The 20,545-nt window shown below is 37.0% G+C and overlaps 1 protein-coding gene across 10 annotated transcripts in view; it reads left to right on the top strand.

Moving 5' to 3' along the window:
- Window positions 1–20,545, top strand: part of NHSL1 (NHS like 1) — a 214,780-nt gene that overhangs the window by 182,182 nt on the left and 12,053 nt on the right. For 6 of the 10 annotated variants that reach the window (XM_074333630.1, XM_074333629.1, XM_019732758.2 and 3 more), the window contains exons 4-5: window positions 10,440–10,632; window positions 15,304–15,435. In XM_074333630.1, the coding sequence (XP_074189731.1) occupies window positions 10,440–10,632; window positions 15,304–15,435 (325 nt within the window). The remainder of the gene's footprint in view (window positions 1–10,439; window positions 10,633–15,303; window positions 15,436–20,545) is intronic. The other 4 variants (XM_074333631.1, XM_074333632.1, XM_019732760.2 and 1 more) reach the window with 1 other exon arrangement.

The raw sequence follows: 20,545 nt of genomic DNA, 5'->3' as shown, positions 1-20,545 counted from the left end.
ACCAAACCTGACTTCTAGAAAGGGAGTATTTTAACAGACTGATTTCTACTTACACAAATAGAGAAATATTATCAAAGATAACACCAAATTGACAAAAACATGGTCATTCTGTGAGGTGATGTCTGTGTTAATTAACCTTCTTGTGGCAATCATTTCACAAAATATACATCCATCAAAGCATACATTGTACACCTTAAACTTACACAATGTTATATGTTAGTTATATCTCAATAAAGCTGGAAAACTGTGAAACTGTAAAAAAAAACTTTGAGCAAAATTGGAAAAAAAAAAATCAAACCCAGAAGGTTTCAAGAGGGTTGTACTAAAATTTTTAAAGAGTAGGTTAATCTGATGCTTAACTTGTAGAGCAAAAACCAAGAAGGAAAAGGTGTGATTTCTTTATTAATAAATTAGTTTAACACTGATGCTAAAACCTGACAAAATTGCACAAAATGGAAAATTAACTGGCCAATCTCACTCATGAATTTTGGCATTAGAAGTCATTAAATAAAACGTTAGGAAACATAACCTAGCAGTTTATTATAAGACAAATACTCCAAATCCACCTGGATTTATTTCAGTAGTAATGCACAGGATGTCCCGTGTTAGGTTATCCAGTCATGTGATCATTATACGAATAGTTTTGAAGAGAAAAATCAGATCAAAACCATAGATATTGGCAAGGTATTGGATAACATTTAACAGCCATTCTTGATAATAACACTCAATAGCGTAGGAACAAGTGTATACTCATAACTGAACAACATTTATCTGTCTTGTCACCAAATCCAACATAATTTTTAATGGACCATTCTCATTAAAATGAGGCACAAGAGAGGGACATTCACTGTTACTATTACTGCATTGCATGGGAAGAACTAGCCAGATCAGTTAGAAAAGCTGTGGAATAAGAGGTGCAAAAATAGGAAAGATTGGGATTATGTTATCATTCTTTGTACGTGGTAAGTTTGTACACTTGGTGAATCCAGGAAAATAAAAATTTACAACTATCAATAGCGGAATTCAATGACATAGTAAGGTACAAAATTAACATATAGAAATGAATTTTCATACCTACAAAGACAAGTTAGAAGATATGATAGAAAAATCTATTTAAAATATCTATAGTTGACAAAATAGGGATAAATTCAATAAGAAAAGTATAAGATGTATATGAAAAACATTGTAAATACTATAGAAGAACACAAATGAAATTTGAATAAATCAAAAAGCATGTGCTCTTAGATTAGAGGACTCAATATCAAAAAGCTGTCAATTTTGCCCAAGTGAATTTATAAAATTAACACAATACCAGTAAAAACTTGAGTAGTTTGGTTTAGTTTTGGTTTGGTTTGGAGTTATTTTGGAGGGTGGGAGGAGGAAGGAGAGAAGTAGAGAATCGATCTGAGGCCCATAACTGGGCAAGCTGTGCGATAGACGAGCCGTGAGGAAGGAGAACTGGCCAGGTACTAAAATGGAGAGTCAGGAATGACTCCAGTGAGGCCCCTGACCCATCAGACAAGGAGGACAGCATATTAAAAACAGTATGTAAAGTCCAGAAATAGAACTCAACCTTCATGGCATTTAATATATGATCATGTTGGCATTTGAAATCAGATGGAAATCCAGTCACTGTAAAGGAGCTCCCAGCCAGCAGTATGGTCTCCATGTTAAGACCAGGGCCCCTATTTGCAATCCATGTTTCTAAAAAATGGCTGTAACAGTTGGGGTCATTTTTAAATACAGAGTATGTAGAAGTCAGGTAAGATGGAAAATTCTATTGGTAAAACCCTTTTCCTTGGATTTCCTAGGTAGGAGGTGGAGGTGGGGGAATGGTAAGGAGAGCAGAAGAAGGGACACAGAAGTTAAATGCTTAGGAATGCTGAGGCTCCAAATGTGCTGACATCAAAAGAGGTAGAATGAAAAGCATCTGATTTGCATTCAACAACCATTAAGTGTCTCTTACGTGCTCAGGATAGAAGCACTCTCCCAAAATGAGAGTTGCTAATAAGGCAAAGGTTAAGTATAATATAAATTAGAACAGAGAACCTAGGAGACATCTGTTCTGGTTATTTATTCTAGATGATTGCTCTAGAATAATTATTCTAATGCAAGACATTTACCAAGTAAGACTCGAGTTTATGGTATGAAGAAAGGTATTTTGCTAATGATATCCACATATATCTTTCAAAGTAGTGATGTAGTGCGGCAAGAAAAAACTAGTTTGAAATATTTCCAACTCAATTTGTTGTGTATATCATCTAAATATTAAACATGCTGCATGAGAAATGCTGTCTGCAAAGGGATTTAGAAATCCCACAAAATACCCTTTTATTCATCTGTGCAATCAAAAAGTAAGTCATTGCTTTAGTGTTCTAGTCTTGACATTTTGTTGTTCTTTTAGTTTTCAGTGTGTACCAGGTGCTACCAAAGAGGGTATTCAGGTATTTGAAGGAAGTTCAGTTATAGATGCCAGAATACTTCCTGTGAGTTGATAGGGCAATTTCTCCAACTGCCTTTGTTGGAGGTTATATTTGATGATATGTTCACTGAATCACAGAAACATCCATAGAGGCCTCATTGTCCCAGCAGAAAGGATGTCAGTCATGAGTTACTCAATCACTTGTGTAAAATTCGTCTGCAAACAGATAAATAGGACTGGGATTATGGCAATAAACGGTTGGCTTTAATGGTACTGGTAGAAACTGAAATTTTCTATTTCCTGTTATTCTTTAAACTGGCATCTCGGGATCTATTTTAGTCTTCATTGATAAGAAATATTTAAATCAAAGGAGGACTTTGAAGAAGACAAAAGGACGGTAGCTTTGCTCTGTAATTAATTGCAAATGTCGGAGGCTTATATAACATGATGTTTGAGAGTACCGGTTTGTGGCTGTTTTCCCACCTGTTGATCCTGAGTGGCCTTGGGAAAATTGCTTCTCCCTGTGAGTTTCAGTTTCTTCAACTGTAAAGAGTTATAAAACACATGCTCTGGTTTGCAGCTGTTACCCTGTGTAATTATTAATAGCGCCCCCTTCCCTCTCAAAGGCATCTGGTTTTGATAATAAATTACATGACTACCTTACCTACCTTGGAGGGATGTTGTGAAATTGAAGTGAATTTATATTTGTAAAGTCCTTAGCTCGGTGCCTGGTGCATAGTATGTGCTCAAATAATGATGATTATATTATTAAATTGCTTGTTTTTTTCAAACCAGACTTCAAGGAAAATCACTCGTGGACAATGTCTGTGTTTATGAAAATTTGGCCACTCTTCCAATCAATCTAAGTCTTGTATTCCACCCACGTAGAATTTCGTGCCTAAAGCAATGAATTTGAGAGGCTTTGGTAACTACTAAACAGTTTCTGATTGTGGGTCTTCTCAGGTTATCTGTATGTCGAACTACCAGCAGTTATACCAGTAGTAACTTTATAATAATAGAAAACTTTAGAAGATTTTCAGAACTTGTTCACAAATTATATTTTGTTTTCCACAAGAACTCCCTTGAAATAGGTATGTTAATAATTATTGCTATCATTTTAACTGGGACATTTAATCTGGAAACTGAGACTCCGGATTATGAAATAACTTGCCCGAGTACATAGCTAGAACGCATCAGGGAGGACACGAATGGAGGGCTTCTTGGTTTGTATTTCTTTTCTTTTCACTACACAATATTGGTTAAATAAAAGGGCAAGATTACTAATTTACCCAAGTTCCTTTTCATTATGCTTACTATTGTCGTTCTCCCCTCCATCTTTGACTCGTCTGGTATTCATTCACTCATGACAATTTTTCAAAAACCGTTTAAGTGCTGCTTGGTCTCTGTGTATGGACAGTCCCTGGTGTAGGGTAGCTGATGGTCGAGAAGCCATTTATGATGACTTGAGATGCAGTCTTTTGTTACCGGGTCTCTGGATGAGTAATTTCAGGACACAGTGGAAACACAGAGGAGTCAGAACTGCTTGTGATTTGTAGCCCCTTGTTACTCTGTATCATTGCAGGTAAGGATGAGAAGATGGGGGCCTATCATTTCCAAGGCTTTATGCATTCAAACCAGTGAGGGTGCTTCTAGTAACTCGTTCCAGTTTTTACACACTGAGACTGAGATCTTTCTCTGTTTTAAAACAGTGTTATTGAGGTATAATTTACATAAAATAAACTACACGTATTTAAATTATACAATTAAATAACTTGTGACATATGTGTACACGCAAGATCCCATAGCCACAATCAAGAAAGTGAATACGTCCTTCACTTCCAGAAGTAAACCAGGATTTAACTCCAGAGCTGATGCCAGAGTCCCTGTTTTCCCTCCAAAAATTAGTACATGGGGGATTGAGCCTTAGCTGCAACCCGTTCCTCCTAACCACTCTCTCATGGGGAGTTTTGAATTGTCAAGGTAATACAAAGAACGTCTTTTACAACCCAATTGTCCGTCAATAAAAGAATTAATAAATAAATGTGGTATTGGGATAGAATGTATACTCCAGTGAAATCAATGAATTACAGGCTCACACAACATAGATGTGTCCTAGAAACATAATAACGGGTAAATAAGTAAATAACACTACAAAGAGAATGATACCCTTTTTTTAAACGTCAGAGCAAATATAACCATGTAATTTAGGCATATTTATACACACAAGTAACAAAAGTATCAGAATGATTAACACGCAGTTCAGGAGAGTGGATACCTGTGGAAGAAGCAGGGAGAAGCACGAGGTAGATGCAATTATTGGTAGTATTTTAAGCATGGGTTTCGAGGCGAGTTCTTAAATATTCATTATGTTATGTTACATATTTGTATCCATGATTTATTCTAATCAAAAGATCATTAAAAACAAGAAATTACCCTACCAAGCTTCAACATTTACACTCTAATTAACTATTTTCATTATTTTGAGGAAAAGATCACTTAATATGGGATAGTTTAAATCCAAACTATTTGAATTCAATGCATGGTGAAAAAGAAAAAAAGTTTATAGAGCCCTTGATAAAGGGTCTAGGTTTGTAGTAAAGGGGCTAATATACAGAATAGGAGAAAAGGAACAATTAGTTATTTGATAACGTGGATGTGAAAACCACCACCTGTCCATCAGCATGGAGTTGCTGGGTGGGTGGGCTATGAACTGTGTGACTGTGTGGATCCATTTCCACCACTCCTGGTTTCCTTTGTTGTTGTTATTGTTGAGTCGAGGGTGGGGTGGGGTTGGGGGTGGGGTGGGGAGAGGAATAGGAGAGCACAAATTAAGTCGGGATCTCTCCTGTCTTAAGTGTATTGAAGGTAGAAGAAGCAGCACACAGCTGAAAAAGCTACAACAGTTTTGACACCTTATTAAACTATATAGAATCTTGAACATCAAGAGTCAATCCAGGAGAGATTTACTTCTGAGAGAAAAATCACCAAAGACTGGATAAGTGTAGTTATGTGCAGAAAAGACTAGAATGTGTGTTGGTGTCCTCTTAAATCGTGCTCTAGGTAGTTTCATCTGTTCTACCTCTATTTTTATGTAATACTTGCTAAATGAATGCCAAGGTTAGCACTGTTTATAATTACATTTTCTAATTTTTAAAAGATCTCACACACACACACACACACACACACACACACGCCTGGGCTAATCTGTGTTTCACAGTGAAGCACACTTTTTGGTAACTTGGCTCTTTCCCAAAGAGACCATATTTCAGGCTCCACTGTCCATCTGGTGGGAGCTCGTCTGATTTCCAGACAGGACCTAGTCGTCTCTGAAATACAGGTCTCACCGCATCCCACGTCTACAACACAACTGCTGGTGTGGCAGGTGATCTCCCTCTCTAAATGAAGTCATTTGACACGAGGAGTTGTGGTGTCTTAAGTTTCACTCTCCAGTCCTGGCAGGACCAGAGTCTGGGCTATTGACCGATGAACAGGTTTAAAAACTGCAATGAAATTCTGAAAGCAAACTTTAAGCTCACTGTTTAAAGGAATGATTGACCCTGCGCTGAGGGATTCCCTTAACATGAAGCATGACTATGCTGCTGGAATTATTCCGTTCTCAACGCAGGACCTTGAGTTGCTCAAAACCTCCAGCTGCTACGTGACAGAACCAGGCTGCTGATGTTACTTTTACCTGCAGAGTACCGTGCTCCACCCACTGCACTGCACTGCCGGCCTCTATGGGTTTTCCAAAGGTTCTGTTCTCGTTTAGAGATGTAAATGGAGAGTTTAATTTTAGACCAGAAAACCCAGCAATGGATTGCAAATATTGCCAAGTTGTTATTTTACACTTGAACAGAGAGACTTTGGAGTCAGCTCTGGGTTCTAATTCCAGGTTGCCCACTTGTGAACTTCCCAAAAGGAACGTTACTTGACTCCATTTCCTTATTCATAAAATGAAGCGAATGCTGTGAAAATGAAATGAGGGACCAATTCCTAGAATGCCTGTAACCCAGGGTAAGGCATATAGAAATCAGTTACTAGATGGCGACCTCTTTCTTAGCTAAAATTCTGAAATAGCTGTCTATACAATTCTGATTCAAAGCCTTTTGGAATTTTCTCATGGGAGAGGCAAGATAAGTCACTAAAATATAAGTATAGTAGTGATCTGTACTAAAGAGAAAATAGAAAGCAGATAAGGGAGATATAAAATATTGGGAAGGAGTTGAAATTTTCGGTAGGGTGAACAGGTCAGACCTCAGTGGGAAAGGGACACCTGAAGAATAAGAAGGTTCAACCTGTGTGGGTGTCTAAGGAAGAGCATTTCAGGTGGTGGGAGCAGCAGTTGCAAAGGCCCTGAGGCAGGAGCATGCATGGTATGTACCCAGAGCTGCATGGAGGATGGTATGGCGGGGGTAGAATAAACAAGGGCTGCAGCAACAGGAGATGAGGTCGTTGTCAGCAGTGGGCCAGTTCCTACATCGCCTCGGGTTTTGTAGATCACAGTAAGAACGTGGGAGGGTTTTTAGCAGTGGAACAACATGATCTGACTTACATTTAGAAAGGATCTCTCTGGCTGCTGTGCTGAGAAATACACTGTTGGAGAGAGAGGAGTCAGGTGGGGATAGCTAAAGGGCCGAAGCATGGAGATAAAGTTTTTTTCCGGTGCCTCCTCTGTAGTTATAAATACTTGGAGGAATGGGAGTCAGATCATTCTGGATGTCATACCATTCTGTTTTTTGTTTTGTTTTTTCCTTGAGCAGATTGCGGCACTGTGTACCAGTGGCTTTGCCTATAACTTGATCTGTGCCTTGTTTGCCTGGGAAATTTTCTTGCAAATGAAGGGAGCACTTGATAAAATAGATGGTCTTTGTCAGTTGTCCTCATGGAGCTGTCCCTCGTGATTATCCCACGGCCACGAGGCTAACTGAAGTACTGTTTCATTGTGATAGTTATCGATTCTGACAACTAAAAGGAAAAGTAGGTTACTAGGGCTGACGAGCACCACTGAGACGCTGAAAACCATAGAAACAGTGCTTCTTCTTCTCCCTCGGCAGACGTCACAAGGAAAAGGGAACCCTCTCTGCAGGAGGAAGCTATGCTCCATCCAGTGGAAGCTTTATTTTTCTTTCTTTTAAACCTTCTTAGTTAGGATTTACTTCATATGGCTTTTGAAATGTACGCCATATTTCAAGGTTGCCTGAAAAATGATTTCTCTGTAAATATATCAGAAAAGTGGAGTGACCTTTCAATTTACTAGATTAAGATTCAACCTCAAACATGTGATCTTTACACAAATCGTCAGAAAATTCTTAAATACAATTATTTTTAATTTACGTGTGTGGGTGTGTGTGTGTGTGTGTAATGTAAGGGTAGAGAATATGTTTTATAAATCAAGCTTAATAAGAGTGTCACAACTACAAAAGGGGCCGGAAAAACTGATTACATAAGTATGGCTTAGCTGCTGCTGCTGACTCAAAAATTCCTTTGATTGTCTTTCAGGGATTTGTAGGAGTGGAACCAGTATCAGATCAAACATGAACAGATATGGTGTAATTTAGTATCATAATAAGATGTCAATAACATATGCTCATTATAAACTGAGCATGTTTATTTGTCAGTTTAATTACAGACATTATTTTATATTTTCCTTAGGTGATAAAAGAAACTAGATTATCATTTTATATGTTTTATGTATTAAGAATATGAAATCTAAAATACTCAGATGTCTAATTATATGATTTATTTTACATTTTTACTTCTACAATACTTTTATTATTGTTAGTCTCCTGGCAACAAAAGAAAAAAGTGGGTACTTGTCAAGTCATGATTTTCCTTTTTTAACGTGTTTATATGACCATCACCTTCATGTCTGTGATATTTAACAGTCATAGACGTTTCCACAGCTATTAGCTTGGGTCCTAATGATGTAGGATATTTTCTTTGTGAATGGCAGGATTGTGTCTCGTGAGACCGAAGAACGGAAACACGGTCCAAGGACAGGCGAGGAGTTTTTTTTTAAAAAGAGGATAGTTTATTGAAAACAAAGGGTCAGAGCTCCCAAGCGGGAGGTGGTCCCGAATGGGGGTGCCCAGTGACTGAGGCAAAAGTTCTTACTTTTATACCTTCCCTTGCCTGCTTGGGGAAGGGGGCTGGCACCTTCTAATGGAATTCATCCATCAGGTTTGTCCTGTTTGTCCATCCTGAAGGGATTAACGAACCCATCCCTATCTATCGGATCTGCGCCTTTGTCCAGCCAAAAGGGATTTATGAGATAATTTATTAACTTGAAAGCGCTGTTACATTTTGTCCTGGAGCGAAGGAGTGATTTCAAAACCTGGAGTTTCAGGATACGGCTATTTTTGTTTATTCCACCAGGGACGTCCCTGTCTGCCTGAAAACATGCTAACTAACCTGTCTCCGTAAGAATATGGCTGGTGGGATATAGAAAATAGGCAGGATAGTCCCATTTGACAGCAAAGGACTTCAACGTTTTAGGAACAACCTCAAGGTCACTTGACTGTAAGGCATAAAGTGAATAGATTCAGGTTTTTGGATTCTTGGCCTAGGACCCTCTCCCCAGCACCAAACCATTTTCATCTGCTCTATGTAGTCTTTTGCGGATTTGTGGCATGCTAGTAGTAGTAGAATAAATACAGATATTTTGCAGGAAGATTAATTCAATAGCAATACACAATGAGGACGGTTTTCTTCTAAGTGTTTGAAGTTTCTAACTGCTGAGTTTCTGTAGGTTTCTCACGGATGTCCTCTTAGAAACTTGCATGTAATCTGGAACAGCATCAACACATACTTTTTAAAAATAGGTAAATCCTCACACCTGTAATGTTGAGTGAAAGAAGTAAGTGACAAAAGAGAACTATGGTATAATTCTTTTTATAGAAAGTTTCAATACAGGCAAACGAAGCTGTGGAGTTAGAAGTCAGGATAGCAGTTACCCTTGTTTTTGGGAGTGTGGGGTAGTGTTGAATTGACCTGGGTCCTAGTTATACAGGTATTGCTTTGGGAGTGTTCACTGACTTTTTAGTCTTAAGTAAAACTCTTTTAAATGCCTTATTTTCATAGGTAGTAGTTTAAGTGCTTGCAACTTGAAGAGCAGTTCCTACACATTTATTCTGATTATAAACTGCCCTTTCCCAGCAAAAGTCAGTTACCCTTCTTTGCTGTTGTTTCTGAGCACATTATGTTTCTTTCGGGTTCTTGGACCTTCCTTGTCACAGAAGCAGTTGCTGAGGAGCCCGGGAAAGTCCATCATAAGATGCTTGCCAAGACAACTTTTTTGCTTACACTTTTTAACATGTTACGGCAAGAAAAGTATTAAAGAGGGTTCCCCAGTTAGGATGTTAATCTGTATCAAAACAGACACTGCTAGAAATGTTTTCATAGAATTCTGATAAGGCTCAGAGCTTTAGTTAGCTTCTTATAATTCAACAATTTCATGCTGATTTTTTTCCCACATCAATGGCTTCAGAAGAGCACAAATAGTTGAACAATAGCTCTATCAGTTTGGAAATGTTCCTTGAGGTCACAGTCGAAAGGAAATGAGATTGAGGCTAGAAATGACTTTGAGCAAAACTAAATTTTAATAAAAATGGAAACTGATGGTCATAGCCATGATGTTTCTCTGGGCTTCTAATGTTAAAGTAAATCCATAAGCTTTCTGACCACAGTAAACAGGAAGAACTTAAAAGATTCTGTGGGTCAGCAAAACCTTTTGCAGTTATGGTTTAGACTCAGGCCTCTGCAAATCATACGTATTATGTGTCAGTGCTCGAGATGATGAGCAGTTTTCTTGCAAACCATTGCTTCTGTTCCTAAATGTGTCTAGGTTTTTTGTTTTTTTGGCGTGGGGTAGGGCTTACTTCACGTCACTTTAAATTTAATGAAAGGAAGGGAGGGAGGGAGGGTGGCAGGGAAGGATGGATGGAAGGAAGAAATGAATTTATAAATGTTTCTGTCAGCTATTTACACACTGTATCTTCTTCCTTTTTCCCGCCTGCAGTGTTCCATCTCTTTGTCAGAAGAGGAAAGACTTATTTCCATCAGGAGATCTAAAACGCCAACCTCAAGTGACTTCTCCGACCTTAATACCCAAACGAACTGGACCAAGTCACTTCCTTTGCCAACACCAGAAGAGAAGATGCGACAGCAAGCCCAAACAGTCCAGGCTGACGTGGTTCCTATTAACATAACCGGTATGCTTTGCTATGTAGAGGAGGTTCACAATGTACTTGGGAGAATGACGATGGCTTTTTGTTTGTTCCATGCTCTTAGCGTTTCCTTCAGTCAGAGGTAAATAGCTGCGGTCTGACTTCCTGATCTTTGTTTAATGAAGGGTTACTAAAATATACATAGATATATTTTATATATATGATATATATATATATATATATCATATATATATATATGTTTGTATATGTAAAATATCTATTGCTTTTATTTTTTATTTATTTGCTTATTTGTTTATTTATTTAGTTTTAAACTTTTATTTATTTTAAGTGTGTTTTTCCAGGACCAGTCAGCTCCATGTCAAATAGTTGTTTCAATCTAGTTGTGGAGGGCACAGCTCACAGTGGCCCATGTGGGGATTGAGCTGGCAACCTTGTTAAGAGCACCGCGCTCTAACCAACTGAGCTAACTGGCTGTCCCCCACCCCCATTGCTTTTAAATTAGAAGATTGTATCACCAAAGATTGATGTCAAAGAACTCAGTGGTCCGGCCATTTATCTAAAGTGTCTTTTTAAATTGAATTGCCTTTTAAAAATATCTTCTAAATGTGATCTTGGATAAGAAAAATATGTTTCAATTCTAAAGGATTATTTTAAGTAATATTTATAGAAGTGAAAAACAATAATTTTGATATTTCTTTTTTTTAAAATTAGTTTCAGGTGTACAAAACAATGCAATAGTTAGACATTTCACCCCTCACAAAGTGATAACCTCCCTCCCCCAATCTATTGCCCCTCTGACATCGTATATATCTATTACAAGTCAATGGAATAGTTTTGATATTTCTTAATGATAGATTTTCTTACCTAAGTAGAAAAAGGAAAAAATTACTTGAAATAAAAATAGCAAGCGAATTAACAATGATACCCATAAAATATATTAAAAAAAACTCAATAGGATGATAAAATATTTTGATCTCTATAATTTGAATTCTACAATTTCTAATAAATATCCATTCCTTCTGAATATAAAACTTTAGAATATGTTACAATAAGCTCAAACATGAATATTAATTGCCAAACGTGAAATTCAAATTATCTTAGTATATTATACTGAGATTTTCATCATCTGTGATAATTAAAGGTTACAAATAACAAGGTATATGAAGCTCAAAAGACAGTATTTTACAAACATAGATGAGCTGTTAAATAACAAAATGTTCCTGCTTTATGACTCTGGTAGCCTGCAAACAGGATAGGTCAGTGGTTTGGGATGTGTACACAGTGCAAAGTAGATGTGTTAAGAGTTAATAGCTTCAGCGGTTGGACTGTGAGCTCCAGAGAAACAGATTACTGATAGTCATCATTGATAGTCAGTCCATACAAAGCATGGCCTTTAGGACCAGAAACTAAAAAAATCACATGACCAATAAAGTATGCATTTTCATAAAATATTAGGACGAAAACCCAAAGCACATTTGCTGTGCTTCCGAGGCTACTGCTGTTGACTGCTGTTAGAAAGATTTTTGCCATGGCATTGGCGAACATTTAAAGGACTAAGAAATTTTGATAGTTGTTGAAGAATTTTTAAAAATCTTACAGGACATTTAAAAAATTACATTTAGAGTTCTACTTTGTTTGAATTCCAGAGAAATTTAGTAAGTGCATGAATTATTTTAAATCCCATGTACTTTTTTTCTACATTTATTGTACTTAAACCCTTAAAGGAATATCATGGCATTTTAATCTATTTTCTTTGCAAATAACATTGTTAATCTTTCTGAATGTGATTCTTGTTCACCTAGATCATATTTTTAATGATTATTTTTATAAGTTGCTGTGTTTCAGAACACAGTCTAATGTTTATTGCTCAATGAAATACATTGGGTGCATATTTTCTATGAGAAAATGCATTACATTATTTGATTGATTAAATGCAGCAGAAATGTAATTATATTATATATGATTAAATGCCTCTCAGGAATAATATTATAAGAAGATTGTGCTATGAAATATGACAATCCTTAATGGAATTAGGATAAGATGCATTATCATGAGATTAGTAAATTTAAAACAGAATAACTAGAGTTTTAGAAGTAAAGAATCATTTGCAATGAAATACATTGTCATAACGGTAGACAGTGTCTTTTCTTTGAGCTTTAATTCTCTCCTGTTTGATGACTAAATGGATATGAGTAACATAGAGTTTCAAAGGAGACTTTCAAAATACCACACAGAAAAGGTGGATGACAATACAGAAATGAACACTAGGAGTTATGTCAAAATGCAATTTACTTTTAATTGAGTGATTAACATTTTTAGAAATTAAATATACCTAATTATTTATTGATCTGTTTTCTGGATACAGTGTACACACACACACACACACACATTTCATAAAGGGAGTAGTTTTTCTAATATTTGGGTATAAAGAAGCATTAAATTAAAATTTTTCACTTTTAGTGGTTGAATTGACATAGATTATACTGCTTCCTGCTGCTTAAATGACATAGTTCTAAAGCCCCAGAAGACTTTTGAGATAAAAGTGTAGCTTCCTGCAGGGAATTGTCATGTGCTCATTTATTTGGGTGAACATTGACCCCCTAGTTTGATTTTCAGTAAGGTTAAGCTGAGGGAAAAGTGCCAGCAAATATATTATTTCAAATCTAAAGGGAAGCCCGCCAGGCATAGAGGTAGAACATTAGCACAATGAGCTGCCAGCTTGAAAATCAATTTAATCCCTTTAGTCATAGTTCTGTGGGGACTCAGCATGTTCTAAATGTTGAAGAGGAAAAAAAATGTTTAAAATAAAGTGTACATATGAGTTTGTTCCATAATCTGGCATGTGGGATAAGAATTCTTCCACCTGGAAGATAATTAGAGTGGGTAAACATACACAGTTTTTGCAGACTGGCTTTGTACTGATGTCTGAGCTAGCTAAGTTTATTTCTAAGTAGTAACCATGACTGGCTAATGCCATTTTTCAATGAAAGGGAATGATTCAATTCCTCTCAATTCAACAGATATTTACTGAATAACTACTTGGTGTCAGGCATTGAGCTGAATGCCACAGGGGATGCTAAGGTACATGCATCATGGGCCCTACCCTCAAGAAATGTGTAGTGCAGCAGGGGAGACAGTCCTTTTAGGTCACGACACAAGATGGAGAGTTTGGTGCCTTTAACGGTGATGTCCATCCTCATGGTTTGTTTCTTAATTTCCTTGGAGCTTGGGTGGCTCATCTTTTGTTTTTGTTTAGGAAGCAAAACTAGAGACTACATGCAACTATCTATTAATGTTATTTTTTTTCCCCATTCTTAATGCCTTGGTACAAGGAAATTTTTTTCCTCTGCTGTAGGGAACTAATGGACCATTGAAGTCAGGACTTGCCACTTTCAAACACCATATATGTTATTGCACACAGTGACCCATTTATTACAGTGATGGTACCTTCTTGTGTTTCAGGGTCTCTTCTCTGTCATTTCTGTTTTCCTCCACTAGGAACAAAGTTGCAGGCATTTTCAAGTTTGCAAGCATTTATTGAAATGTGTTGCTTAGTAGGTGAAATGCATGTTGACCATTCAGATATTTTATCCTCTTTGATTACATAAGGTTCTATTTACAACTTATTCCTATTAAAATAGAAGGTGCATTGTTCATAACATACCCAACTTTGAGTGTGTGTCAATATTACGAAAAAGAGTGAGTGGTTTTATACATTTCTTACAACATAAGACTGACAGAAGTACATAATTTGTACTTATATACTTAAATATATGTACATATATACTTAAATCTCTTTTTGAGGAGATAACCTTGTGACAAGGTTAGTGCTATAAGACTTTAATTAAATGGGCAAGTAATTTAAAGCAAACCAATCAAAAACTCCTACCTTAGTTTTTAATGTTTTCGCACTGTGTGTCGATCACACAAGCTTACACTCAGGAAAGAAAGAAAAGTCCTGTGGGTGTGACGTTCTGGATGTGATTGCAACATTACCTGAAATGTCTGAATTTAGATTAACTTTAAAAAATGATTGTGAAATAGAGAAGCAGTTGGGCTTTAACAATAGCAGTGCTACTGGGTCTCATTGTGAGAAAAGTATTTTTATCATTATAAGGCTTTTTATTTTTCGTTAGTTGTATCTCACACCATAGCAATTTCTACAGTATATCCAAACTGACAGTCGCCTTGATAGAAAGAAAAAGCTCTTCATCCAAGAATTCTTGATTAGTTGTTTCATCACATAGGATGAGACATTAAAATGGTCTCTGGAGTTGACTAAATGATTAAAATATATTTATTGCCATCATCATATACATACTGACTTAAAGAGTGATTTTGATGACCAGAGGACTTATGGGAAGCACTTCCAGAATGATCCATTTTAAAAATAATGCAGAATCACTCTTCTGCCGTGTTATTAACGCATTTGCATTTGCCACTCCAGCTCATTTGAAAATGAGATCCAGGTGCTTCCTTTGGAAGGACACACACATAGAAATTGGAAAACAGCCTTATGATGATAATGTGCTTTCCTTCCCTTTTGCCCTTCAGTATTCATTCATCATCATATGACTGGCTAACATCATTATTAATACCTTCTTATCATTTTACAACAAGCTTCTGGAAGAAAGTGCATGGTGTCAGCTTGCTTGAAAATAACATTGCTTTGCTTGTTCTACTACTCTACATTAGGGGAGAATTTCGATCGCCAGGCCAGCCTTCGGCGGTCTCTAATTTACACAGACACTCTGGTAAGACGACCGAAGAAAGTCAAAAGGAGAAAGACTATAACAGGAGTCCCTGACAACATACAGAAGGAGCTAGGTATGGCTCATCAGAACTGTATTCTGTTGCCCCTGATTGCTGTTCAGCATTACTACGCTAACCTCATCTGTGGTGCTTATGAAACCGATACATTCTGATAGCCGTTTGGTGCCCCAAAGGGCCAGCTTCTTTCCTGAAGGAGGCACTGGGTACAAATTTAACACCCCGTGCAAATGATGTATTGAATTTTGGTGAGAAGGTAAGCGGAGAAGCTTATATGAAAACTGTTAACTACGATGATAGAAATGTACAGTTATGTCATCATCTCTGTGTACCTTGAACAGTGGGGATTTCCACAATTAAATTTACTTTTCATTTAGATCTTAAGTTCTCATAAAACTGAAAACTGAAAACTCACTCTAGGACTTCAGATTATGAATATGGACTTCATTAGTTATACTGATGGCATTTGTCATCAAAGAGACAGGATAATTAGTAAATACCAGTATGATAGAAAGTAGTCATTTATGTTGGATAGTGCTTCTGTGAACTTACAATGAAACAATTTCATAGCTTTTTGATTCAGTATTTTTCAACCTATGATAAAAACAAAAACAAAAACAAAAAAATTGGGGGGTGGGGTAGTGGAGAGGGTTATTTAACTTCATTATTCACTTACTCATTTACTTCTGCTTACCTTTGTATATGCTATAGATAATCCCTTCATTCTCCTCTTTCTATCTTCACTTTCTCTCTCTGGTTTATAATGGGCCCATCAGCAATATCTGCAGAGGCAGTATAGCAGACTGCTTGGATTTGAATCCTAGCTCTGCCACTAACTCTCTGGGTGACCTTGAGCTAGTTACTTAACCTCATTCGAAAAATGAGTTACTTCCTCATTCAAAAAATGGGGTTGGTGATGTTTATAGTATCTCCCTCATAGGATCGTTTGAGGATTTAATGAATTTATACAGGTACAGCACGTGGTGCCTGGGACTCCTGTGAGCGTAATAGTTGCTATTGTAATTATTGTAGGGAACTTAATACTACCTTTCTTGAAATTTGCCTCTTTCTTTTCAGCCAACCTATGGACTTATCTCATTATAATTACTTTCAAGTAAATGATATTTTTACTTTTATTTACTATTGAAGGTTATACTCTAGAAACTCACAATCATTATTTCTGAGCTTCCTATTAGTCTTTTGGGCAAAATGAGTTTATCCTAGCAATAGTGATGTATCTATTAGAGTACTTTAAAATTGCATTTCAGCTCTAGGTGTTCTAGACACTGTTCCTATGTGTGTTTTGTTTGTTTGTTTGTTTTGTTTTTTTCCCAGTACCCCGCTCATTCTTTTTTACCTGGCATTCTCTCTTTTTCTGTCACCCAATTCTATAGTATGTATGCTCTGCCTGCCAGACTGTAGCAACAATGGGACAAGAATAGCAATGCTTTGTCTCTGCTCTAGGTCGCTCCAGTGATCCAGATGACACATGGCGCTTGTTTTATCTCATAACATAGGTGTTTATTACAAACAAAGGCAAGATTGCATCCATAGGATTTGTGAAGTCTGTCTTTGGTTCATGTCCCTGCTTGCTGCTTCTTTTAGATGGCCAGTCCTCTTGTATCCTGTTCTTTCAGACCCTTTTTTTTGTCCTTTAGGTGACAGCTAACTAATTTGAGAAACATGTATGTGTATAGTCAGCAGATGCTTAATGGGCTAATTTCTTACAGCTCTCAGGTAACATTTGTATTTCAGCTGATCTTTTAGGAGACGTGCCTTAACCAAAAAGGAGACTTTAAAGACAGGCACTTTGTAAGATAAGGCTGGTATTTCAAGGTAGGCTACATTTTATGTGGCTTTCCAACCAAAATAGGTCGGTTTGGTATGGCTTTGTTCAAGTAGTGTAAAAAATAGTTTGGCCCAGGTAAAGATACACATACGCGTTAAGTACTCAATATGAATTATCTCTATGTGTACATAATACGAGTTCTAGAACGTCAGAATTATGAACATTTATCACTTTTATTACTGAGCTAACTGGTATTACTGAGCTAAGCCAGTCACTCCTTTGCCTCTCTGACCTTACTGGAATGATCTGTCCAGCTTGGTCAATCATATCTTCTGTAATTTTAATATGTTTTCAATGAACGTTTGAATCCCTAGAGCTCACATTTATTGTTTGCATGTAACATTGGACGCACGACTAATGCTGAAGAAAACAGCTTTCCCCATATCATCTGTGTTGTGATTGTTGCCATATGTGAGACAATTGATGTCATTGCACAGGCAATGACATGACCTGGATCACAGCTGGAGGGCACCTGACACAGCTGTATCTCTAAGTTAGAGCTAGTTAAAAAAGCAAAAAGATAGACACTTACTCTAGTTTTGTAGAAAGACTAGTTGGAAGGATTGGTGGATAGAATAAGGGAAAATGACATTTGAATACACTAAAATTTAGGGAAAAATTTGGATCATATATTTTCCTCATTCATTTTATTTTTTTTTTAATTTTAAGTGTGTTTTTCCAGGACCCATCAGCTCCAAGTCAAGTAGTTGTATCACTCTAGTTGTGGAGGGCGCAGCTCACAGTGGCCCATATGGGGATCGAACCGGCAACCCTGTTGTTCAGAGCACTGCGCTCTAACCAACTGAGCTAACCGGCTGCCCCCTCATTCATTTTATGACTCCTGGTTGACATTGACCTTTCTCATATAATATTTTGTGCTTATAAGGTGTGTAGTTTGGAAACTTTGTGCTACCTAACTATTGAGTACCAAAAATAAATACATCGTATTTTCTTTAAAAATTAGTCTTCTCTAGATATAAAGCATAGGGTAGTATGGCTGAGTCAAAGAGATTAAAAAAGGAAATGATTATCTGAAGGAAAGACATTCACTAGGAAATGTGTACCCTGTCCACTAGACACTGCCCAAGTTGCCAGGGTTTTCGATTTTTAAAAATCTAACCACAGGTGTTTCCAGAATTTTAGAGTTAAATTATGCTTAAGTATATGCAATTTTTACTTCAAAATCCGTAAATAGTAGTGGACTCTAGAGACTAGCAGTATTCAACACTTTAAAATCAAGGTATGATATTTATTGTTTATGCCCAAAGCATATTTGATGACTTATAATTTGTTGCTTTTCATTTAAATGAATCGGACAAAATTTTCATTTTTTTCTTTAATATTGTTATCTTAAACATAGGTAGAAATATATTTGAATATCCTGTTGTGAGGTTTCATCTTTTAGAATCAGATAGGATTATTTTGTTGGTATATAATTATATTTGACTACTGAATAGTTTGGATACTCCTAGAACTTATCTCAATATGTGTTCCCCAAGCAGAAAAAGCTTCATTTAAAGGAATTCCCTTTTGAGTAATTTTTTTTTTTTTTTAGATTTTATTGGGGAAGGGGTACAGGGTGTTTTTCCCAGGATATATCAGTTCCAAGTCAAGTTGTTGTCCTTCAATCTTCCTTGTGCAGGGCGCAGCTTAGCTCCAAATCCAGTCGCCGTTTTCAGTCTAGTTGCAGGGGGTGCAGCCCACTATCCCATGTGGGAGTTGAACCAGCAACCTGTTGTTAGGAGCACACACTCTAATCAACTGAGCCATCCAGCCACCCCTCAGCAGCTCAGCAGCAGCTCAGTTCAAAGTGCTGTGTTCAATCTTACTAGTTGCAGAGGGTGCGGCTCACTGACCCATGTGGGAATCGAACCGGCAACTCTGTTGCTCAGAGCTCGCACTCTAACCGAGTTATCCAGCTGCCCCTTTTCTGAATAATTTTTGAAAGTTTATACTAAGAACATTACTGAAGACCTGACAAGCCTTTTTTTTTTTAAAAAAAAGATTTTATTGGGGAAGGGAAACAGGACTTTATTGGGGAACAGTGTGTACTTCTGGGACTTTTCCAGGTCCAGTTGCCGCCATTACTTGCAGGGGGCGCAGTATACCTCCTCTTGTGGGAGTCGAATCGGCAACCTTGTGGTTGAGAACCGAGAGCCGACGCTCCAACCAACTGAGCCATCTGGCATTGGCCCATGAGGGAATCGAACCGGCAGCCTTCGGAGTAAGGAACTCAGAGCTCCAACCGCCTGAGCCACCGGGCCGGCCTCTGACAAGACTTTTTAAAAATTCATATGATAAACCTTAAATAAACTAATTTGTAGATTTCTATCATCTTTGATTACATGTTTTTAAAAAACGGAAATCCCTTGTATTTTGTAATAAGTGAAAGAAAAAATACACATAATTATTTCTTTACATTATATTTTAAAATCAGATAAATCCCATCAAGATTTTAGCAGCACCTGAATGGTTTATATTTGTTTGTAGTTACCTTTTTTAGTCTGTTTTGTTCTTTAATTCTAATCAAAATAGCATTCTTCTGCATCTGTAATATTGTAACACTTTCTACTGTGAAAATATTGGAGGATTTGTTTTAGGAATAGAATTTTGGTGGTCCTTGTGTTAAATGACATGAGTTTTTCATATAGTTTTAAAGGTCTTCAGAAAAATATTGTTATTTTGATGAGAAACTTCTACTGGGCTGTAGATGGTGAAGAAATGTCTATATTGCCCTTTGCAAAAGCCTAGGATATTTCACATTCAAAATTATTACCCAAAAGAATCAGGGGTTTGTTTATGGAACTTAAAGACATAAAAATACACCACTGACCCCATGCAAAAACTACTACAGTTTTGAAAGAAAAAGATTAAAACCCGTTGTTGAATAGAATAAGGCATCTTGAATGTTTGGAATCAAACTGGTGCAACCTGATATAGCCATAGGAGTCGACCTCCCACCTTAAATATCAAATGGCAAAAACTTGTATCTTTTGTTTTTCTTTCCTCAAAGTGGATTTTTCTTCTGCTCCTGCCCTTCTGCCTACTTTCCCTCTTTCTGAGGGAGAACCCTGTGTGTATATGGGTGAGTGTGTGTGTGTGTCTTCAGTGAATGGGTACTTGGCAAAGGGTAGGGGGAAGGAAATAGATCCTTTTGGTTAAAGATACACGTACAAAAATGATTCTCCATCATTACAATGAAAGAAAGGGCTTTATAGTGGAGCGCCTTCCTCTCCACAGGGTGACATCTCCTTGCAGTTTGTACCAAGAACACTGTTGCCATTTTAGTAATATGCTTTTTTTCTTTGGATGAGCAAA

The sequence above is a fragment of the Rhinolophus sinicus genome, linkage group LG05, assembly GCF_036562045.2.
Source record: "Rhinolophus sinicus isolate RSC01 linkage group LG05, ASM3656204v1, whole genome shotgun sequence".
In the NCBI taxonomy this organism is placed as follows: domain Eukaryota; kingdom Metazoa; phylum Chordata; class Mammalia; order Chiroptera; family Rhinolophidae; genus Rhinolophus; species Rhinolophus sinicus.
The sequence above is the reverse complement of the archived record's forward strand: the minus strand, read 5'-3'. Positions and strand labels throughout refer to the sequence as shown.